At 46.3% G+C, this 16,231-nt stretch overlaps 1 protein-coding gene across 3 annotated transcripts in view; it reads left to right on the forward strand.

The window, feature by feature from the left end:
• LOC142557302 (uncharacterized) overlaps positions 1-16,231 on the forward strand; it is a 189,729-nt gene that overhangs the window by 111,163 nt on the left and 62,335 nt on the right. For all 3 annotated transcript variants that reach the window (XM_075669032.1, XM_075669033.1, XM_075669034.1), the window contains one exon: positions 4,788-5,014. In XM_075669032.1, coding sequence (XP_075525147.1) covers positions 4,788-5,014 — 227 coding nt within the window. The remainder of the gene's footprint in view (positions 1-4,787; positions 5,015-16,231) is intronic.

Here is a 16,231-nt window from a genome sequence, read left to right on the forward strand (position 1 = left end):
AGGGCTCGTTGCACTGCTCCCGGATCGTCGTTGAGCTGCTCAGCATACAGTCAACTGCATCTCTTCGCTGCTGGCCTCCGTTGTCGCGATCTCACCGCTGGCAGACAGTTGTTTGAAGTCGGAGGCGATCTCACCGCTGCCAACCAGATGTTTGGATCGGACTGCTGGTACGATCTGTTGGGAACTCGGCGCTGACGCCCGTGGTTGTACCTGGGTCGCAAGCCCCAAGGGTAGCGTTGGCCTGGCGGCCTGGGGTACAACTGGAAGCATCCGAAGGTCCCGGCAAAGCATGAGTCGACTGGTAACAACAAAACAACTTGTTTATTTTAACATCGCAAAGAGTTGGCGGTCAGGTTGACCGAAGTAGAGAGACGGGAGAGCACTTCACTCAACAGAAGAAATCGGAGCCCTCCTTTTTGCGTCCGGGGGCAGCTGTTTTTATACTCTCGCAGTTGAGGGCAAGAAGGAACCCCTCAAAAGACGAGCACGTGAATGTACAATGGGCTAATGGTGACGCACACTGTCGTAGCGATGCCGTAGCACCATGACGAGCACGATCTCGTAGCACCCTGTCGAGCACGATCTCGTAGCACCCTGTTGTAGCGCTGCCGGTCGGGCACAATGACTGTAATGAGAGGATGGTCCCTGCTTTGGCATCGCCTGTTTCGGGCACAATGACTGGAATGAGAGGATGGTCCCTGCTTTGGCATCGCCTGTTTCGGGCACAATGACTGGAATGAGAGGATGGTCCCTGCTTTGGCATCGCCTGTTTCGGGCACAATGACTGGAATGCGAGGATGATCCCTATGCGGTCGCATCGCCGCAGTCGCGCTTGGAAACACCTGGCGATGAGCGTTGCGGCGACGACGATCGGGCCAAAAATGTCTGCCGCCCCGCCGCAGTCGCGCCGGCAAAACCACGTGTCGCAGGCGAATCGCAACACCACGCTCTCGTCTTTCCATCGCGATTACACCGGCGTTATCGCGTGATCTTCGCGTCACTATGTCGTCGTCCGACAGTGACTCTCATGCAATGGTTGACTTGCCGTCGTCGTGATGTCGTCGTGACCGTCCCATCGTCTTCGTTCCAGTTTCGCCGTCCGATTGTCGTCGCACTGTCGTTGTAAGGCCGTCCTCCCTGCGCCATTGTCGTCATACAGTAGTCATCAAGCCATCGACGTCGTACACTCGTCCCCATCGCGTTGTCCTCCAGTCACGCTGTCGCCGTTATACTGTCTTCTTCATTTCAGAATCGTCCTCCCATTGTCATGCCGTCGACGTCATAGCACTTTCGGCTGCGTCAGTGCATGCATGCAGTAAATCGAATCTCGATATGAGCGTGCGAGGTGTCTTCAATTTCGGTGTTATCGCCATTTGTTAGTTTATGGTAAAAGTGAAGAAGCTGGCACCGGACCAAGATATGAACACTTCAAAAGATTTCAAAAGCGCGCGTGAAGTCATCGTTTAACTTACGGCAAATAGGAAACTCAGTTATCTCATTTAGAACCCACCGCGGTAGCTTATAGTGACAACGGCAGTGAGCCCCTGACAACGAAGTCGCTGGTCCGGCTACGGACGAGGCTGCCGCATTCCGATGGGCACAGAATGCAAAAACAAAATCCTCGTGCACCGTGCGTTGGGCGGTTTGAGTTTTGCCGCGTCGGGGGTCATCAGATCGTAACTTCAGCAGGGGAATCCCTGGCATTTGTTTAGGGATTTTTTTTAATCTCTGTGACAGCTATGCTAGTCAGCGGGAAAGTGCATTACAATTTCCGTGAGTGTTCTTCTCAGCGCTGCACTGCCTGCATTTGAAGCATAGCAGCACTAGCTTCTCCTTGTATCCGAAGTACAGAACTTAAACCGACAGGTTCTAGAACTGTCAGTACATTTTTGTATGTTTTGTTCCGCAATACTCCATCACACTGACACCGCAGGCGAGACAAGGTAGACAGCTTTTTCACAACGCACCCTCGTACTGCAGAAAAGTAAGCTTCTCACGTCCACCCCCTTCTCCCTTATCCCAGCCTTCGCATTTCCGTTTCTTTTTTTTTAATGTTTTGTTTACGCATTCGCGCTGAATCCACAGGAAACGATCTTTTTTTTTTTTTGCGTGCGCAACAGTCTTGTCGCTTTTGGCCTGAGGATCTCTCTGCACTTAACTACCGTAAAATTACACGTACAATATTTTTTTCCTGCATAGATATAACTAGAAGTGTTGAATCGCATATCGATATAACACAACTAAGAGAAAATGGGGGATGTTTGAATATCACTATTTCAATCAAACGGAATGAGATCTGTCGAAACATTGACGTCTGAAGTCGACCGTAATATTTTTGTGCATAAAACAGCTGGGGAAGTTACATGGAATGGAAAGAGGGCGAAATCTCATGTATTTGCTTCAGCATACGCAAAAATATCGTAACTTCTCTCAAATGTGTTACCCTTTACATAAAGGAGAGCTTACAGGTCACCAGACATACCAGTTAGCTTATAGAGGGCGCTTTATGCATGCCGTCGAAGATACACATGATGAGCTTTTAGTGCAGGCAGGCTCTCATGCTCGTTGTAGCCTTGTATGACCGGCCATATTTCTTTAATTAACTAATAATAATAGCAAAATATCGTATTTTCTGGCCAGTTGCTGTCATGCCAAGTAGTAGTTCTCGAAATTTATAATTTTAACGTGCTGCTAAATAAATGTTTGATATATCACCACGTAAAGCGAAAATCACATCCACCTTATTGTAATAGGTATAGTCGATATAAAGCTAGGCAATATACACAAAGGTTTGCATTGTACGCGGGAATCTACGGTACGTGTCCAGCGTTCTGAAGCGAGAAAATGATCAAGACTCCGTTTCTCCCAAGCAACACGTCCGCCTGCTTCTTTTTTTTTTCCACGTCTGCTTTCACGGTTCTGTCGTCTGTCACGCGGTCTGCTATCTTGTTGGGCGTCTGCTGTCTTCTGTCTTCCTTTTATCCATTTTTGCGCCACTCTTGCTTTCGTTGTCGGCGTTCTCTGTGCCGAGGCGTTTGTTTTCGTTTCTTCAATGTCTCGACTCAGACACACGTTATGTCCTCTGTATTTCCCTTTCTTTACATGTGCGCATGTCCTACAACGAATTCTTGGATGGTCCGCTGCTTCATGCTCACGTCTCAGGGACTCCAGTGTCCTTATTTTGCCACATAATTCTTCTTTACAGTTTGAATTCACAATAGGGAACATCGCCAATGTTGCTATACATTTGTCCACAGACCTCGTACCGGATGTTACTTCTTGTCATCTTCTTATTCTGATTTTTTTCCCTGTACTTGCTTCAAAGCGCGCATCCAGGTTGCTTTACTGTAAAAACAAAACAACGGTTGCGTCTTGTCCAAATGTGGTTACTATTATTACTAATCCTGACAAGGTTGAGAACCGATAGGCCTATATTTGTGATTGTATGGTAATTTATAAATAGGACACCCAAACAATCAACATTAGTCAGCACAGCAAGTATAGCTTTGGAAACTGAGTAGTGACTGATTACCTTAAGTTGCTGAGTTTTACATTCTTGCAACATATATTATTAGGCTTTCAAACCTGGAGTTTGAGCTGAAAGCCAATATATGTATATAAAGAAGTTTATTCTCTCCCAAACAAAAAGTAAATTCCTTTCATTCAACATGTTCCCTGCTTTAGCACCATTAATACTTTTGCCATTATTTCCGGTTTCAGGCGAATATTGTATATTCTTTGTAATGCCTATTCTTCGGTATCATTTATGGAAGCAACTTTTTTTGTCTGCTTTATACTTTGTAGACATAACATTTTTTTCTCTCTGTGTGTGTGGAATCAGGTTGTTTTCTGTGCAGTGAGAATGGTATTGTTTTATAACCCACCGGGGGAAGGAATATACAAATAAAAAGCACATGATGGCAGATCTCAAAGAACAAAATAAAACAATCACTTTCCCCTTTCCTGTCTTTCAAGTGTCTTCTGTCAAACTAAATAATTATATTACATGGGGAGATGATCTCTTTTTAGAGAACTTCAAACACGAGTTGCAGTTTGCCGCTCTGATATGTAAACCCACATCTGAGGTTGCCTATATATATTCAGTGCATATGTCACATAACACTCATCTTCCGCAAAAATCTTGTGGTCTTGTTTATTTGCACTTGTAACAACTGAAATATAGAGCGATTTCGTAAGGATTCAAAGTCCTGAAAGAAGGCGTACGAACAGACTCAAGTACAGCACACACACATAAAAAAAGCACCACACGAATGCCTACCATCATCTGAAAGGTTGCACAATGACGTAAAAGAGGGACGATGCATGCCCTATCTGCGCATGCCCGAGGGAAAGCAGCGTCATCCCATACATCGTGGACACGTGGGGGCACTCACGAAAGACAACTGCTTAGTCTAGCCAATTCTTTACGCAAAGACAATCGAGAACTGACTTACGCATACGTTACCGATAATAACCATGTGCCATTCCTCGACCACATGGCACACTTGTTCGCTCTTAAGTCTGGGATGGCTGCAACGCGATCGCAAGTGTACTTGAAAATTTTACAGTTTGGTTGCGCTCAGACAGGAGAAATGAACACCTTCATCTTGTTCCCGAGCGGCAGTTCCAATTCTAAGATCTGAATCTAAGACTTCGTCTTAAGACAGAAGTTCAAACCTTTTCCCAATGAAAAGCATTCGGTTGACTCGCACTTACACATCTTTATTTATATTTTCTTTATCCTCATGTGGGTCTCTTGCCTTTTCTGCACGCTTGCGCATGCGCAGGTGTGCTGGTGTTCTGGTCTCCGTTCCACGACCCCCGGGTGCACGAAAACGCCCCGGTGGGTGTCCACGTGACCACGGTACGCGCCCTGGACGAGTCGGCGCCGGGAAAGCCCGTGGCCTACAGCCTGCTGGATGTCAAGGACTCCAACCACTTCCACCTGAACCACCTGACTGGAAACCTGACCACTGCGCGACCCATCACCAGGAAGGTCGGCGACAAGTACGTGGTCAGTATACCGGCGGCATTCCCGACTTTGTTCTCAGCGAATGTCTTATAGGTGTGGGTGCAGCTTTTTTGGCGCACAAGACGAGGACGAAGAAGAGGCTGAGACGCACGAGCGCATCAGCCTCTTCTTCGTCCTCGTCTTCTTCGCAAAGTGCTGCACTCATGTGCTATCAACATGCCCAAATAGTCTATCTTAATTAACCCTTTGAAACGCTGTCTTCACAATTGTGCACAGCAGCAGAGTGCATCAATAGCAAAAGCACTGATGAAAATAATGGTGTTTAAAATGCGTTTCATACATCTTGAAACACTTATTACTGGAACTGTGCTGCGATTTTTAATAATATGCAGAATCTTTTAGCAAAATGAGTGGGAAGATGGACGGCTGGGTGTTTTTGCTCGGTGTCAGCATGTTGTATGTAGCGGGTTGACTGCTTTTTCACAATGTCGTGCACCAGGCATAATTTTCAAGTAGTTGGATGAGTGCTTTTCAAGCTCTTAAAAACACAAAATAGTGTACGTTCTCATATTTGATGTTCTTGTAGTGAGTTTCCGCATGGAGTCGAAATTTTGTAACCTTGACGAAACTCGCTAAACAATTGAAAATTTTTAATCTTTTCTGCAGCTGTACACTTTCTATGATTCTGAAGGTGCAAGAGATGTGGTGAAAGCAAGTTTTCAATGAATGGGATAAAGTGGCGTCTGAAATGGTTAGGTGGTGAGTTGAGCGCTACATAATTAGTTTGAAAAGTAAGGGTGGCTGTATTACGCAATCTTTTGGAATATGTAAGCCTCGCGCTGCGAGCAGTTGTTCTCCGAACGCTGAGATTACCAGCACAGCTTGCACATCAAAGAAATGTAAAACAACTTACTCAACTTTATTTAGAACTGTGGGGAGTACATTTTTACACAAAAAATGAAACATGATGTCAGCGACATCATTAGTAGAATATTAATTATTGGTAATTGGTTGTCTGCAGGAGCCACTTCCTAAAGCTTCTTTCTCCAGTCTATCAAAGAAAGCTATATATAGGCTGTGCGCTAAGCTTCCCGCGCCTAACTTATAATTGTGATGCATCAAACTCAGCGAAGCATATTATGGTGCATTCGGCACGGCAGCATAAAAATAAAGGTTACCTTACCAAAAGGTTAGCATGACTAAAGGCTTGCCACAGGTCCTTAACTGACTTTATATTGCGCGTGATATGCACATACTTGCAACTTTCAGTCAAAATCTTTCCATGTTGTGTTGCTTTTATCGCAAGTAATTTGAAACATTTTCATTATTTATATATTTTCTATGGGCTAGTGTTTCTTTTTATCTACGATTCAGTGAAGGGGGGGGGGATGCAAATGAGAGAAAGGCAGGGAGGTTAACCAGACTTAAAACCTCCGGTTTGCTACCCTGCACTAGGGGAAGGGAAAGGGGAAGTAAAGACGGAAAGAAGAGCGTGACAAAAATAAAAGCGTGAGAAAAAAAATATGAAAAGGGATGAAATGGGGTCCTTATAGTCTTTCTAATAGGCCACTGTCACGTAGAAAAGTCAACAAAGCCTTGACCGACTTTTGCTGCGACGACAGTTCACGTCGGCATTCCAAAACTGACTGTTCTGAAAGTGGCCTGTCGTCAAGGCGTGCTAACGTGGTCGCTAGTGACAGCCGGTGCGCGCTGTATTGAGGACAGTGGCAGAGCACGTGTTCGATGGTCTCCTCGCCGCCGCAGTGTCTGCAAGCCGCGCTGTCGTCCATACCGACTCGGAAGGCGAAGGATCTTGTGTAGGCGACACCAAGCCACAGTCGGCAAAGTACTGCTGTTTCTAGTCGAGAGAGTCCAGATGGGGGTCGAAGTCGAAGGGATGGGTCCAGTCGGTGTAGACGTGTATGCTGTAAGCTTGGTGTGTTCCATAAAGTTTTGATGGATTCATTTGCAAGCACACGAATTTTCGTTGCAGCGTCTGCTCTTTAGTATTGTACCTTCCACAGTGTCGCAATGAATTTGACAGACGAATCTATTTGCCAGTAACTATAGAAAATGGTGGCAATTTACATTTTTGCTAGCTTGTTGAAAAATTGGAGAAAGATAGTAAAAGTGGTAACACGAGATAGTTTAACAGAATGTGAGAATAGACCAGCCACTTAAATATGAGTGTGCAGCCATGTACGCGAAAAAAATCAACAACGAAAAGTCACGCATACTCAACTCCAGTTGACATATCGTAAAGCGATGCATTCTTGGCGTGAATGGCTCATGAACCGTGCGTGTGTATAAGAAGCGCAGTTTTCGAGGTATACATATTAGTATTAAACAGGAGCATCTTACACGAATTAATTATTTTATTCGCAGTGAATTAAAGACGGGCTCGATATCATACCCACATATTTGCATGCAACGCATCATGCACAGGGTGTTTCAACAAAGGACCTAAAGAAAGTGCTTAACCACAGCTGAATGAAAACAAAGAAATATGATTTGCCATCTTGTGGTGCTCTTTAGAGTATGTTTCATACTGAGCTTGCATAGATAAACAACTAAGATCAATTGTGCAATATTCTTATTATTCCTATATATATAGATATCATTTGTGTTATTATTCAGTGGTGATCAATAGTGTCGGGTTGCACTGGTGTTATTTCTGATACGTCGGCTTCTGCTACTGCAACTGCGGATCGAGACGCGCCCGCCGTCTCAAGGTGCTAACTTACGACCTGCGCTTGTGACGGGGGCGTAATGGTTTAAAAATCAGCCTTCTGTGCTTGCGATCCTCTGTACGAATTCTGCCATCGGAATTTCGTAAGTGGTTATTGAATTATCTATAACGACGTACTTCGTTGAGATCACGAAGCTGGCTGAAGTCGTAAGGACGAAGCTTAGGCAAATCCGTGCACTAAACGTAATTTCCTTTTTTTGGTTGAATCGGCCTGCATACATCTTCCGTAGGCACCTGCCCCACTGCTCCCTCTAGTAATTATTGTATACAACTATATGCTTGAAAGGGATAAACTCGTAAACTGCTGCTTGGCTTTATCGTTCCTAGATGGCGCCATCGTCCCGTTAAACGCGTTCGGCGTTGGAGACCAGATGCGAGCGATAAAGTGCCTTGAACTTGACCAGAAACTTTGCTTTAAAGAGTAGCTGGTTCAATAAGTTTAGCGGTTAGAGGAATTTTGGGAAAATATGACCGAAGCGAGTGAAATCCAGTAATGGATATCACAGTAAAAAGGAACCAGCAATTAACATTCTGCGACTAGGTTACTCTGATAGTCATTCTATATATCTGTTTGATTGTTGTCCCCAATCCTGACAGTGCCCAGGAACAACGCGAATGTCTGAGTGTTGCTTCTGGCATGTGCACATGTACAGTGAAAAGAAACTACAAGAGAATAAGTAAAAACGATGCAACGTATAAAGAAAAACGTTGCAGTTTTGCCCTAAAGACGAGACATCCCCCGCAGGGGCGTCTGCGTCAGCAGGCGTTTGGTGTGTTGCGACACCACGGACCCGAGCACACGAGGGTTGGACCCTCCCGCGTGTAGCCGTGCGCGGCTTAGCCGTGTCTGGGGAAAAGGGGATCCTGGGGGTTGAGCCGATGCTGGGTGTTTTGGACCATTAAGGCCCCCCGGCGGAGGCAACACACCTCTTCGGCCTCAGCTTCACATAGACGGCACCTCCAGACTGACCCACCTGGAGGAAATCGGCAGTCGCCTTTTCCTGTCTCTCTCTCCCTACAACCTTCGTCTTTCCCTTACTTTCCACCTTTCCTGTCTCCTTCTCTCTTCTGTTTACTTCCTTTCTCCTTGGCGGCAAGGGTTAACCCTGTGTGGTTATCCAACCTTGGGTACACCATATTTGGTTATAGTGGCGGCGTACGACTGGCGTCGTGCAGACTTGCATGCAAGCTCTGCCGCGTCCCCTCGTTGGGCTCCGTGGTGGGCGGTCGGCGCTGTTGCCGAATTTTTATACATCTTCATGGAAAATTCCTTCCCCAAACTTCCTGATCGCCCTCAGAAACGAGGGCGCACCGAAGATCTGTTTCAATTTTTCGGACGACAAGTCCACAACTTTCCTCGATTCCACGTGATTCACTCAGAAAAGACAGACAAACTAGTGCGATCCATTTCACCATTCCTTGTTTCCAAGTCCTTGACCGAAGTTTTCGGTACAGGATATAAGGTGTCGAGAATGTCAAGTGGTGATCTCCTTTTGGAGCTCCAAAATCAGAAGCAGTATGAGAAGCTGCCGAAACTTGTGTCATTTGGGGAGACCCAAGTAACAGTAACCCCGCACCGTACCATGAACACCACCCGCGGCGTTGTCTCGGATGATGACATGCTAGAGCTCACTGAAGCTGAACTCTTGGAGGGCTTCAGTGAACAGAATGTCATAAATGTTAAGCGAATTAAGATCAGGCGAGACGGTAAAGAGATCAATACGAAACACCTGATACTCACTTTCGGTTCAAGTGTCCTCCCCGAGTCCATCGAGGCCGGTTATATCAAACTTCGTGTTAGGCCATACGTGCCCAATCCTCTCAGATGCTTTAAGTGCCAAAGGTTCGGCCACAGTTCACAGAACTGTCGAGGCCGGCTGACATGTGCCAAGTGTAGTGACACTGAACATTCCTCCGAAACATGCCAGAAGACTCCACATTGTGTCAACTGTGATGGCAAGCACGCCGCATACTCGCGCGCCTGCCCGTCCTGGAAAAGTGAAAAAGAGATTGTGACAATCAAAGTCAAAGAAAATATATCTTTCAAGGAGGCACGTAGGCGGGTGTCATACCTGCCTAAGAGCAGCTTTGCCGATGTGGCGCGTAAGGGGGCAGCGTCACAACGGCCTCCGGCGGCTGTCCGACCCACAGGCAGTGAGTCGGCAGTTACGCCATCTGCCCCCGCGGCGGTTGCAGCTAGCGCTGCTCCGTCAACAGAAGAAAAGGGACCATCCACCCCGAAGGTGGGTGCAGCCGAGGCTGCCCCAACCTCTGAGGCCCCTTCCAGCGCTGGCAACGGCCAGCGCAGCCAAATCCCTCAGGGAGCCCCATCGACCTCCGGGCTGGTGGGCGCAGGGGTCTTGCCCTCCAAGGCGGGACTCCCTCTGAAAACCTCTCGCTCGCAAGAGCGCTTGTCCGGCGCCTCACACGAGGCAATGGACACTACACCTGTCCCCAAGGCGCAACAAACGCCTAAGGAGCGTCGAGAATCGCTCGAACGCTTCAGAAAGAACAAAACACCTATTACAGGGCCTCGAAAGGGCTCTGTAATCTAAGGCATCACTTTCGTTTCCGTAAACACAGCACCAATTTACCTTAAACATGGATACACAAATCATTCAATGGAACATCAGAGGTCTCCTTAGAAACCTTGATGATTTGCAAGAACTCATCCACAAACATAATCCAAAAGTGCTGTGTTTACAGGAAACACACTTAAAATCTAAACACACAAACTTTCTCCGTACGTATGTTACGTTTCGCAAAGATCGCGATGATGCCGTCGCATCATCGGGTGGTGTTGCCATTCTTACTCATAGAAGTATTGCGTGTCAACCTTTACAGCTACAAACGCCCCTTGAAGCAGTGGCGGTTCGAGTTGTCCTACTAAACAAACTCATCACCATTAGCTCTCTTTACATACCCCCACATCAAAAATTAACGAAACAAGAATTTCAATCCTATATAGATCAATTGCCAGAACCTTATGTTGTTCTTGGCGATTTCAATGCGCACAGTTCCCTGTGGGGCGACTCCCGTACAGACGCGCGAGGTCGTCTCGTTGAACAGTTCCTTTTTTCTTCTGGAGCGTGCCTTCTCAATAAGAAAGAACCCACATATTACTCTCTTGCAAACCGATCCTTTTCGTCAATAGATCTTAGTATAGTCTCCCCGTCTGTACTGCCTGAACTTGAATGGGAAGTTACGACCAATCCTTACGGGAGCGACCACTTCCCTATACTGCTAAGATCATATAAGGAAAACGAATATCCACCATACGCTCCTAGGTGGAAGATTGAGACAGCTGATTGGGAGAAATTTCGATCTCTAACCAGTATCTCATGGGCTGACCTGTCTTCGTTAGGAATTGATGCTGCAGTCGAGTTTTTTACAGCATTCATAATAGATGTCGCATTTAAATGCATATCAGAAGTAAAAGGCTTGGCCTGCAAACGGCGTGTCCCATGGTGGAACGACGATTGCAGGATCGCTCGTAAAAAACAGAACAGGGCGTGGGGGTTGCTACGCGCTTCTCCCACTGCGGAGAATCTTAGCAACTTTAAAAAAGCAAAATCAGAAGGCAGGCGAACCCGCCGACAGGCCAGACGAGAAAGTTGGCAGAAGTTTCTATCGAGTATTAACTCGTTCAGAGATGAGGCCAAAGCCTGGAACAGGGTGAATAGGATAAGAGGGCGACAAGCATATGCACTCCCTTTGGTAAACACAGAAGGCGATACCCTACAAGCTCAGGCGGACTCACTTGGGGAGCACTTTGAGAGCGTGTCAAGTGCCAACCATTACTCGCAATCCTTTATGAAATATAAACAAATAGAAGAATGTAAGCCACTTATGAGAAAATGTCAACAGAATGAACCATACAACTGTCCTTTTAGCATTGCCGAGTTGAGAGCTGCCTTGAGCGCATGCAAGAGCTCTGCACCGGGATCGGATCGAATCATGTATGAAATGCTCAAAAATTTACACACGGATACGCAAGTTACACTACTCACACTTTTCAACACCATCTGGGATGCAGGGTACCTTCCAATCGCGTGGAAGGAAGCCATTGTGGTCCCTGTTTTGAAACAAGGAAAAGACCCTTCCTCAGTGGCAAGTTACCGCCCAATAGCCCTCACAAGTTGCATTTGTAAGGTGTTTGAAAAAATGATAAATCGGCGACTCATCTTTTTCCTTGAACAGAGCAAAATGCTTGATCCTTATCAGTGCGGCTTCCGAGAAGGGCGCTCAACAACTGACCATCTTGTACGTGTAGAAGCAAATATCCGGGACGCATTTGTACACAAACAATTCTTCTTATCCATATTCCTCGATATGGAGAAGGCGTACGATACGACGTGGCGTTACGGCATCTTAAGAGACTTGTCAGAAATGGGCATTCATGGCAATATGCTAAACATAATAACAAACTACTTGTCTAATCGTACATTCCGGGTTAAAGTCGGCAATGTACTGTCACGTCCTTTCATACAAGAAACTGGTGTACCCCAGGGAGGCGTGCTTAGCTGCACGCTCTTTATCGTGAAGATGAACACGCTTCGTGCTTCACTACCACCCGCCATCTTTTACTCTGTTTACGTGGACGACATTCAAATAGCTTTCAAATCTTGTAACCTCGCAGTCTGCGAGAGACAGGTACAGCATGGCCTGAACAAAGCGTCAATGTGGGCAGACAGGAATGGATTTAAGATCAATCCTAACAAAAGCTCTTGTGTTCTTTTTACAAGAAAGAGAGGACTTATCCCAGATCCTTGCATAGAACTGCATGGACAACAGATACCTGTTAACAAAGAACACAAATTTCTAGGTGTCATACTTGACTATAGACTCACTTTCGTCCCCCACATTAAACATCTTAAAGAAAAATGTCTGAAAACAATGAACCTAATCAAACTTCTATCCCATACTTCGTGGGGTAGTGACAGGCAGTGCTTAATTAATCTCTATAAGAGCCTGATTCGTTCACGATTAGATTATGGTGCCGTGATCTATCATTCTGCCGCTCCAAGTGCGCTAAAGATGCTAGACCCTGTTCACCATCTAGGTATCCGTTTAGCCACAGGAGCTTTCAGAACGAGTCCCATACAAAGTTTATATGCAGAATCGAATGAGTGGTCACTTCATATCCAGAGAACATACATCAGCCAAACATATTTTCTGAAAGTCCACTCTAATCCTCAACATCCGTGTTTTAATACCATTAACGATATGACATGTGCTACACTCTTTCATAATCGTCCCTCCGTAAGACAGCCTTTCTCGCTGCGTGTGAGGGAGCTTAGTGATCAAATGCACGTCCCACTCCTCGAGCTCCGCCTAATGCATCCAGCCAAGCTGCTACCTCCTTGGGAGTGGCAGCTCATACAATGCGATATATCTTTTGTGCAAGTCACAAAGCATGCTCCAGATATCGAAATCCAAATGCATTTCCGGGAACTCCAGTACAAGTATGCCTGCACCGAGTTCTACACAGACGCATCGAAATCGCGCGAGGGGGTGTCCTATGCAGCCGTCGGTCCATCCTTCTCGGAATCCGACATACTGCACCCGGAAACTAGTATCTTTACGGCTGAGGCTTATGCACTGCTGTCGGCCGTAAAGCATATAAATAAATCACAACTCCAGAAATCAGTTATATATACGGACTCCCTCAGTGTTGTGAAGGCCTTGATGTCTTTCTGTAACCACAAAAATCCAGTATTTATTGAACTCTACTCCGCACTGTGTAAAGCATATATATCTAACCAACATGTGATTATATGCTGGGTGCCTGGACATAGGGGCATTGAGGGAAACGTACTAGCGGACCAGATGGCCACATCCATTTCATTGCATGCAGTTTGTCCTACTGCTTCGGTCCCTGTCACAGACCTGAAGCCTTTCTTAAGAAGAAAACTGCGAAACCACTGGCAACGTATGTGGGACGCAGAAGTAAATAATAAACTACATGTAATAAAGCCACAGTTAGGTTCTTGGCCCTCCGTAACAAAATCACGGCGAACAGATGTCCTATTCTGTCGCCTCAGAATAGGACATACGTTTGGCACGCATAACTTTCTACTCACTGGAAATGATCCTCCAACCTGTGGTAGATGCGGGGAGAGGCTGACAGTCCTCCACGTTCTCCTGGAGTGTCGGGAAGCCGAATCTGAAAGAAAGAAACATTTTCTCTTAGCGTACCGGCAACACATCCCCCTTCATCCTGTTATGTTACTTGGTCCAGAACCACTCTTTGACACCAACGCCGTCCTAGGTTTTTTGAAAGATGTTGTATTGCACGTTATTAGCCCCACACGTTCGTAGCGCTTCCTCTCTTCAGAGGATGCTGCTGCGAGAATTATTTTAAATAGCACATGCCTCTAGGTCCTTGTGGTTCAAGGGCTCTGGCGAGGCAGTAGTGCTGTAAGCAATTCAACATCTCGCATATTTTAAACAGTGCATCATTCTTCTACGATGGATTTTAATGTTCATAGTATTCGTCATTAGACATCGCCATAATTTTATATCACGTAGATTTTATGCACTTTACAGCAACTATTTTTAGGCCACTTTACAGCCAAGTCACATCTCCATAACACATCGTCAACATCACCACTTGTCATGGCGCTCTTTGGCCACACCTGGCCCTTGCGCCATTAAACACCACATATCATCATCATCAAGACGAGACATCGATTTTTGGTAGAGAGCTATACGAAGATAGCAGTTTTACCGGCCATGGAAACGTGTAAACATTCGCTTACTAACTGAATTACCGGGCATGCTGCCACGCGCGCACAAGCAAACAGGAACGCATCTCACTCGATGACCACGCGCACTCGCTGTCAAAACACTCGAATGAAAAAGCGCGGCAGCACGACCGAGCGAATTGGCCTTCGTGCTGCCTCTCGCTTCAACGTGAAATAGGCGGCGGGAACACAGCGCGCACGAAGCTATCAGCACTCGACGCACTCTCTTCAATGCATTGTAGACGGCCTTTAAGATGGGGGGCGCACGGGACCGCGCAGCGTCGCCATAAGCAGCCGCCGCCAAAACAACCTCCACCCCCCTCACTCCCCTCCTCCTCTGGGTGGCTTGCGCGCGACGGAAGACAGCGCGCATCCTCCCCGCGTTCCTCCGTTTGCGCGCGCGAGATTGAGTATCATCGCTGGCGCAACCTCGCGCGCGTTCACTCGCACACATAGCGGAGTGCGCGCGGCGACGTCAGAAATGAGCCTTGAGTGTCCATATAGCAGTTGTCGCAATAAAAGTGCGTGTGAGAGAGGGCACAAATACCGATACTACTAATAATAATAACAATAATATTCGTACAGTGTTCTATATTGTATGAGCCAACTTCAGGGAACGCCAATAGGAGCATATTTTAGTGTGCCATGGAGAGAATTATTACGTTTTTTTTTGCACAAGCTGACTCCATATCCTAAAGCCTGTAAATTTCCGCCCCGTTTCATCGCTCCACCAAGTTCTCTGCCGTTCTCCACGGCGCTTTCGTTCACTTTGAAGCCATTCAGTAGCTGTTTCTTTCAGAACTCGTAACTTTTGACACATAATGTTCTCCGCCTATGTTTATACATGCTCCAAAGTTCATCGCCGGCGTTCTGCATCGGTGTAGACAATCATAAATGATGAACTCGGTTTCTTGCCCTCCTGGTATATATATATATATATATATATATATATATACCATTCTCCCTTGCGTTGCCGATTCTCGCAGAACCTTCTGACGTACCCCAGTGCCGCCTACACCCCACCGGCTTTCTTCGCCTGCCGCCAAAATCAATAGCCTATATTGAACTCTTATCTTCCCCACCAGTCCCTGATGGCGAGTACCTCTTCACTCCTCTGCCCGACATTCTACTACAGTATGACGCTACCGTGCCTCACAATATACTTACTATTACTGCGAACCGCACTCGCATACCTATCTTTAACTTTGGATTGACAAAGCAAATTCTACCGCAAGGTATTTGCCTTGCCAACGTTGATTGTCTCGGCGACCATCACGTGGCAGCGTTATCAACCGATGCTTCTTGCGAGCTTAACAGGCACATCGTGCCAGCCTCGGCCGCCGATCCCAAGATACAGAAAATGGTTGCGACGGCCCTGTCTTCTGGAAGCAGATCGGCCTGTCATCAGGGGTACGCCATTCGGACGGGTTGCGGCGAGATATGGCAGAAAAGGACTGTCGGGGACGAGGAGGACCGGTATATATATATATATATATATATATATATATATATATATATATATATATATATATATATATAATCTCATTTTTCCCCCCCTTTCTGTGTTTCATATTTTATCCCATACCGCCAATGCCTTCTAGGCCTTTTGAGATTTTCCCTAATTTTTAAGTGCACCAGTGCAAAATATTCTCGGAGAACTTGAAGAACATTTACTTCAGTCATTCGTTAATATTTTCTTATTACGGAAAGGAATGACTGGATTGGGCAACGCTACCTCGTAACGTCTTAATTATTATTAGAGTT

Source organism: Dermacentor variabilis, chromosome 9, assembly GCF_050947875.1.
Source record: "Dermacentor variabilis isolate Ectoservices chromosome 9, ASM5094787v1, whole genome shotgun sequence".
Classification (NCBI taxonomy): domain Eukaryota; kingdom Metazoa; phylum Arthropoda; class Arachnida; order Ixodida; family Ixodidae; genus Dermacentor; species Dermacentor variabilis.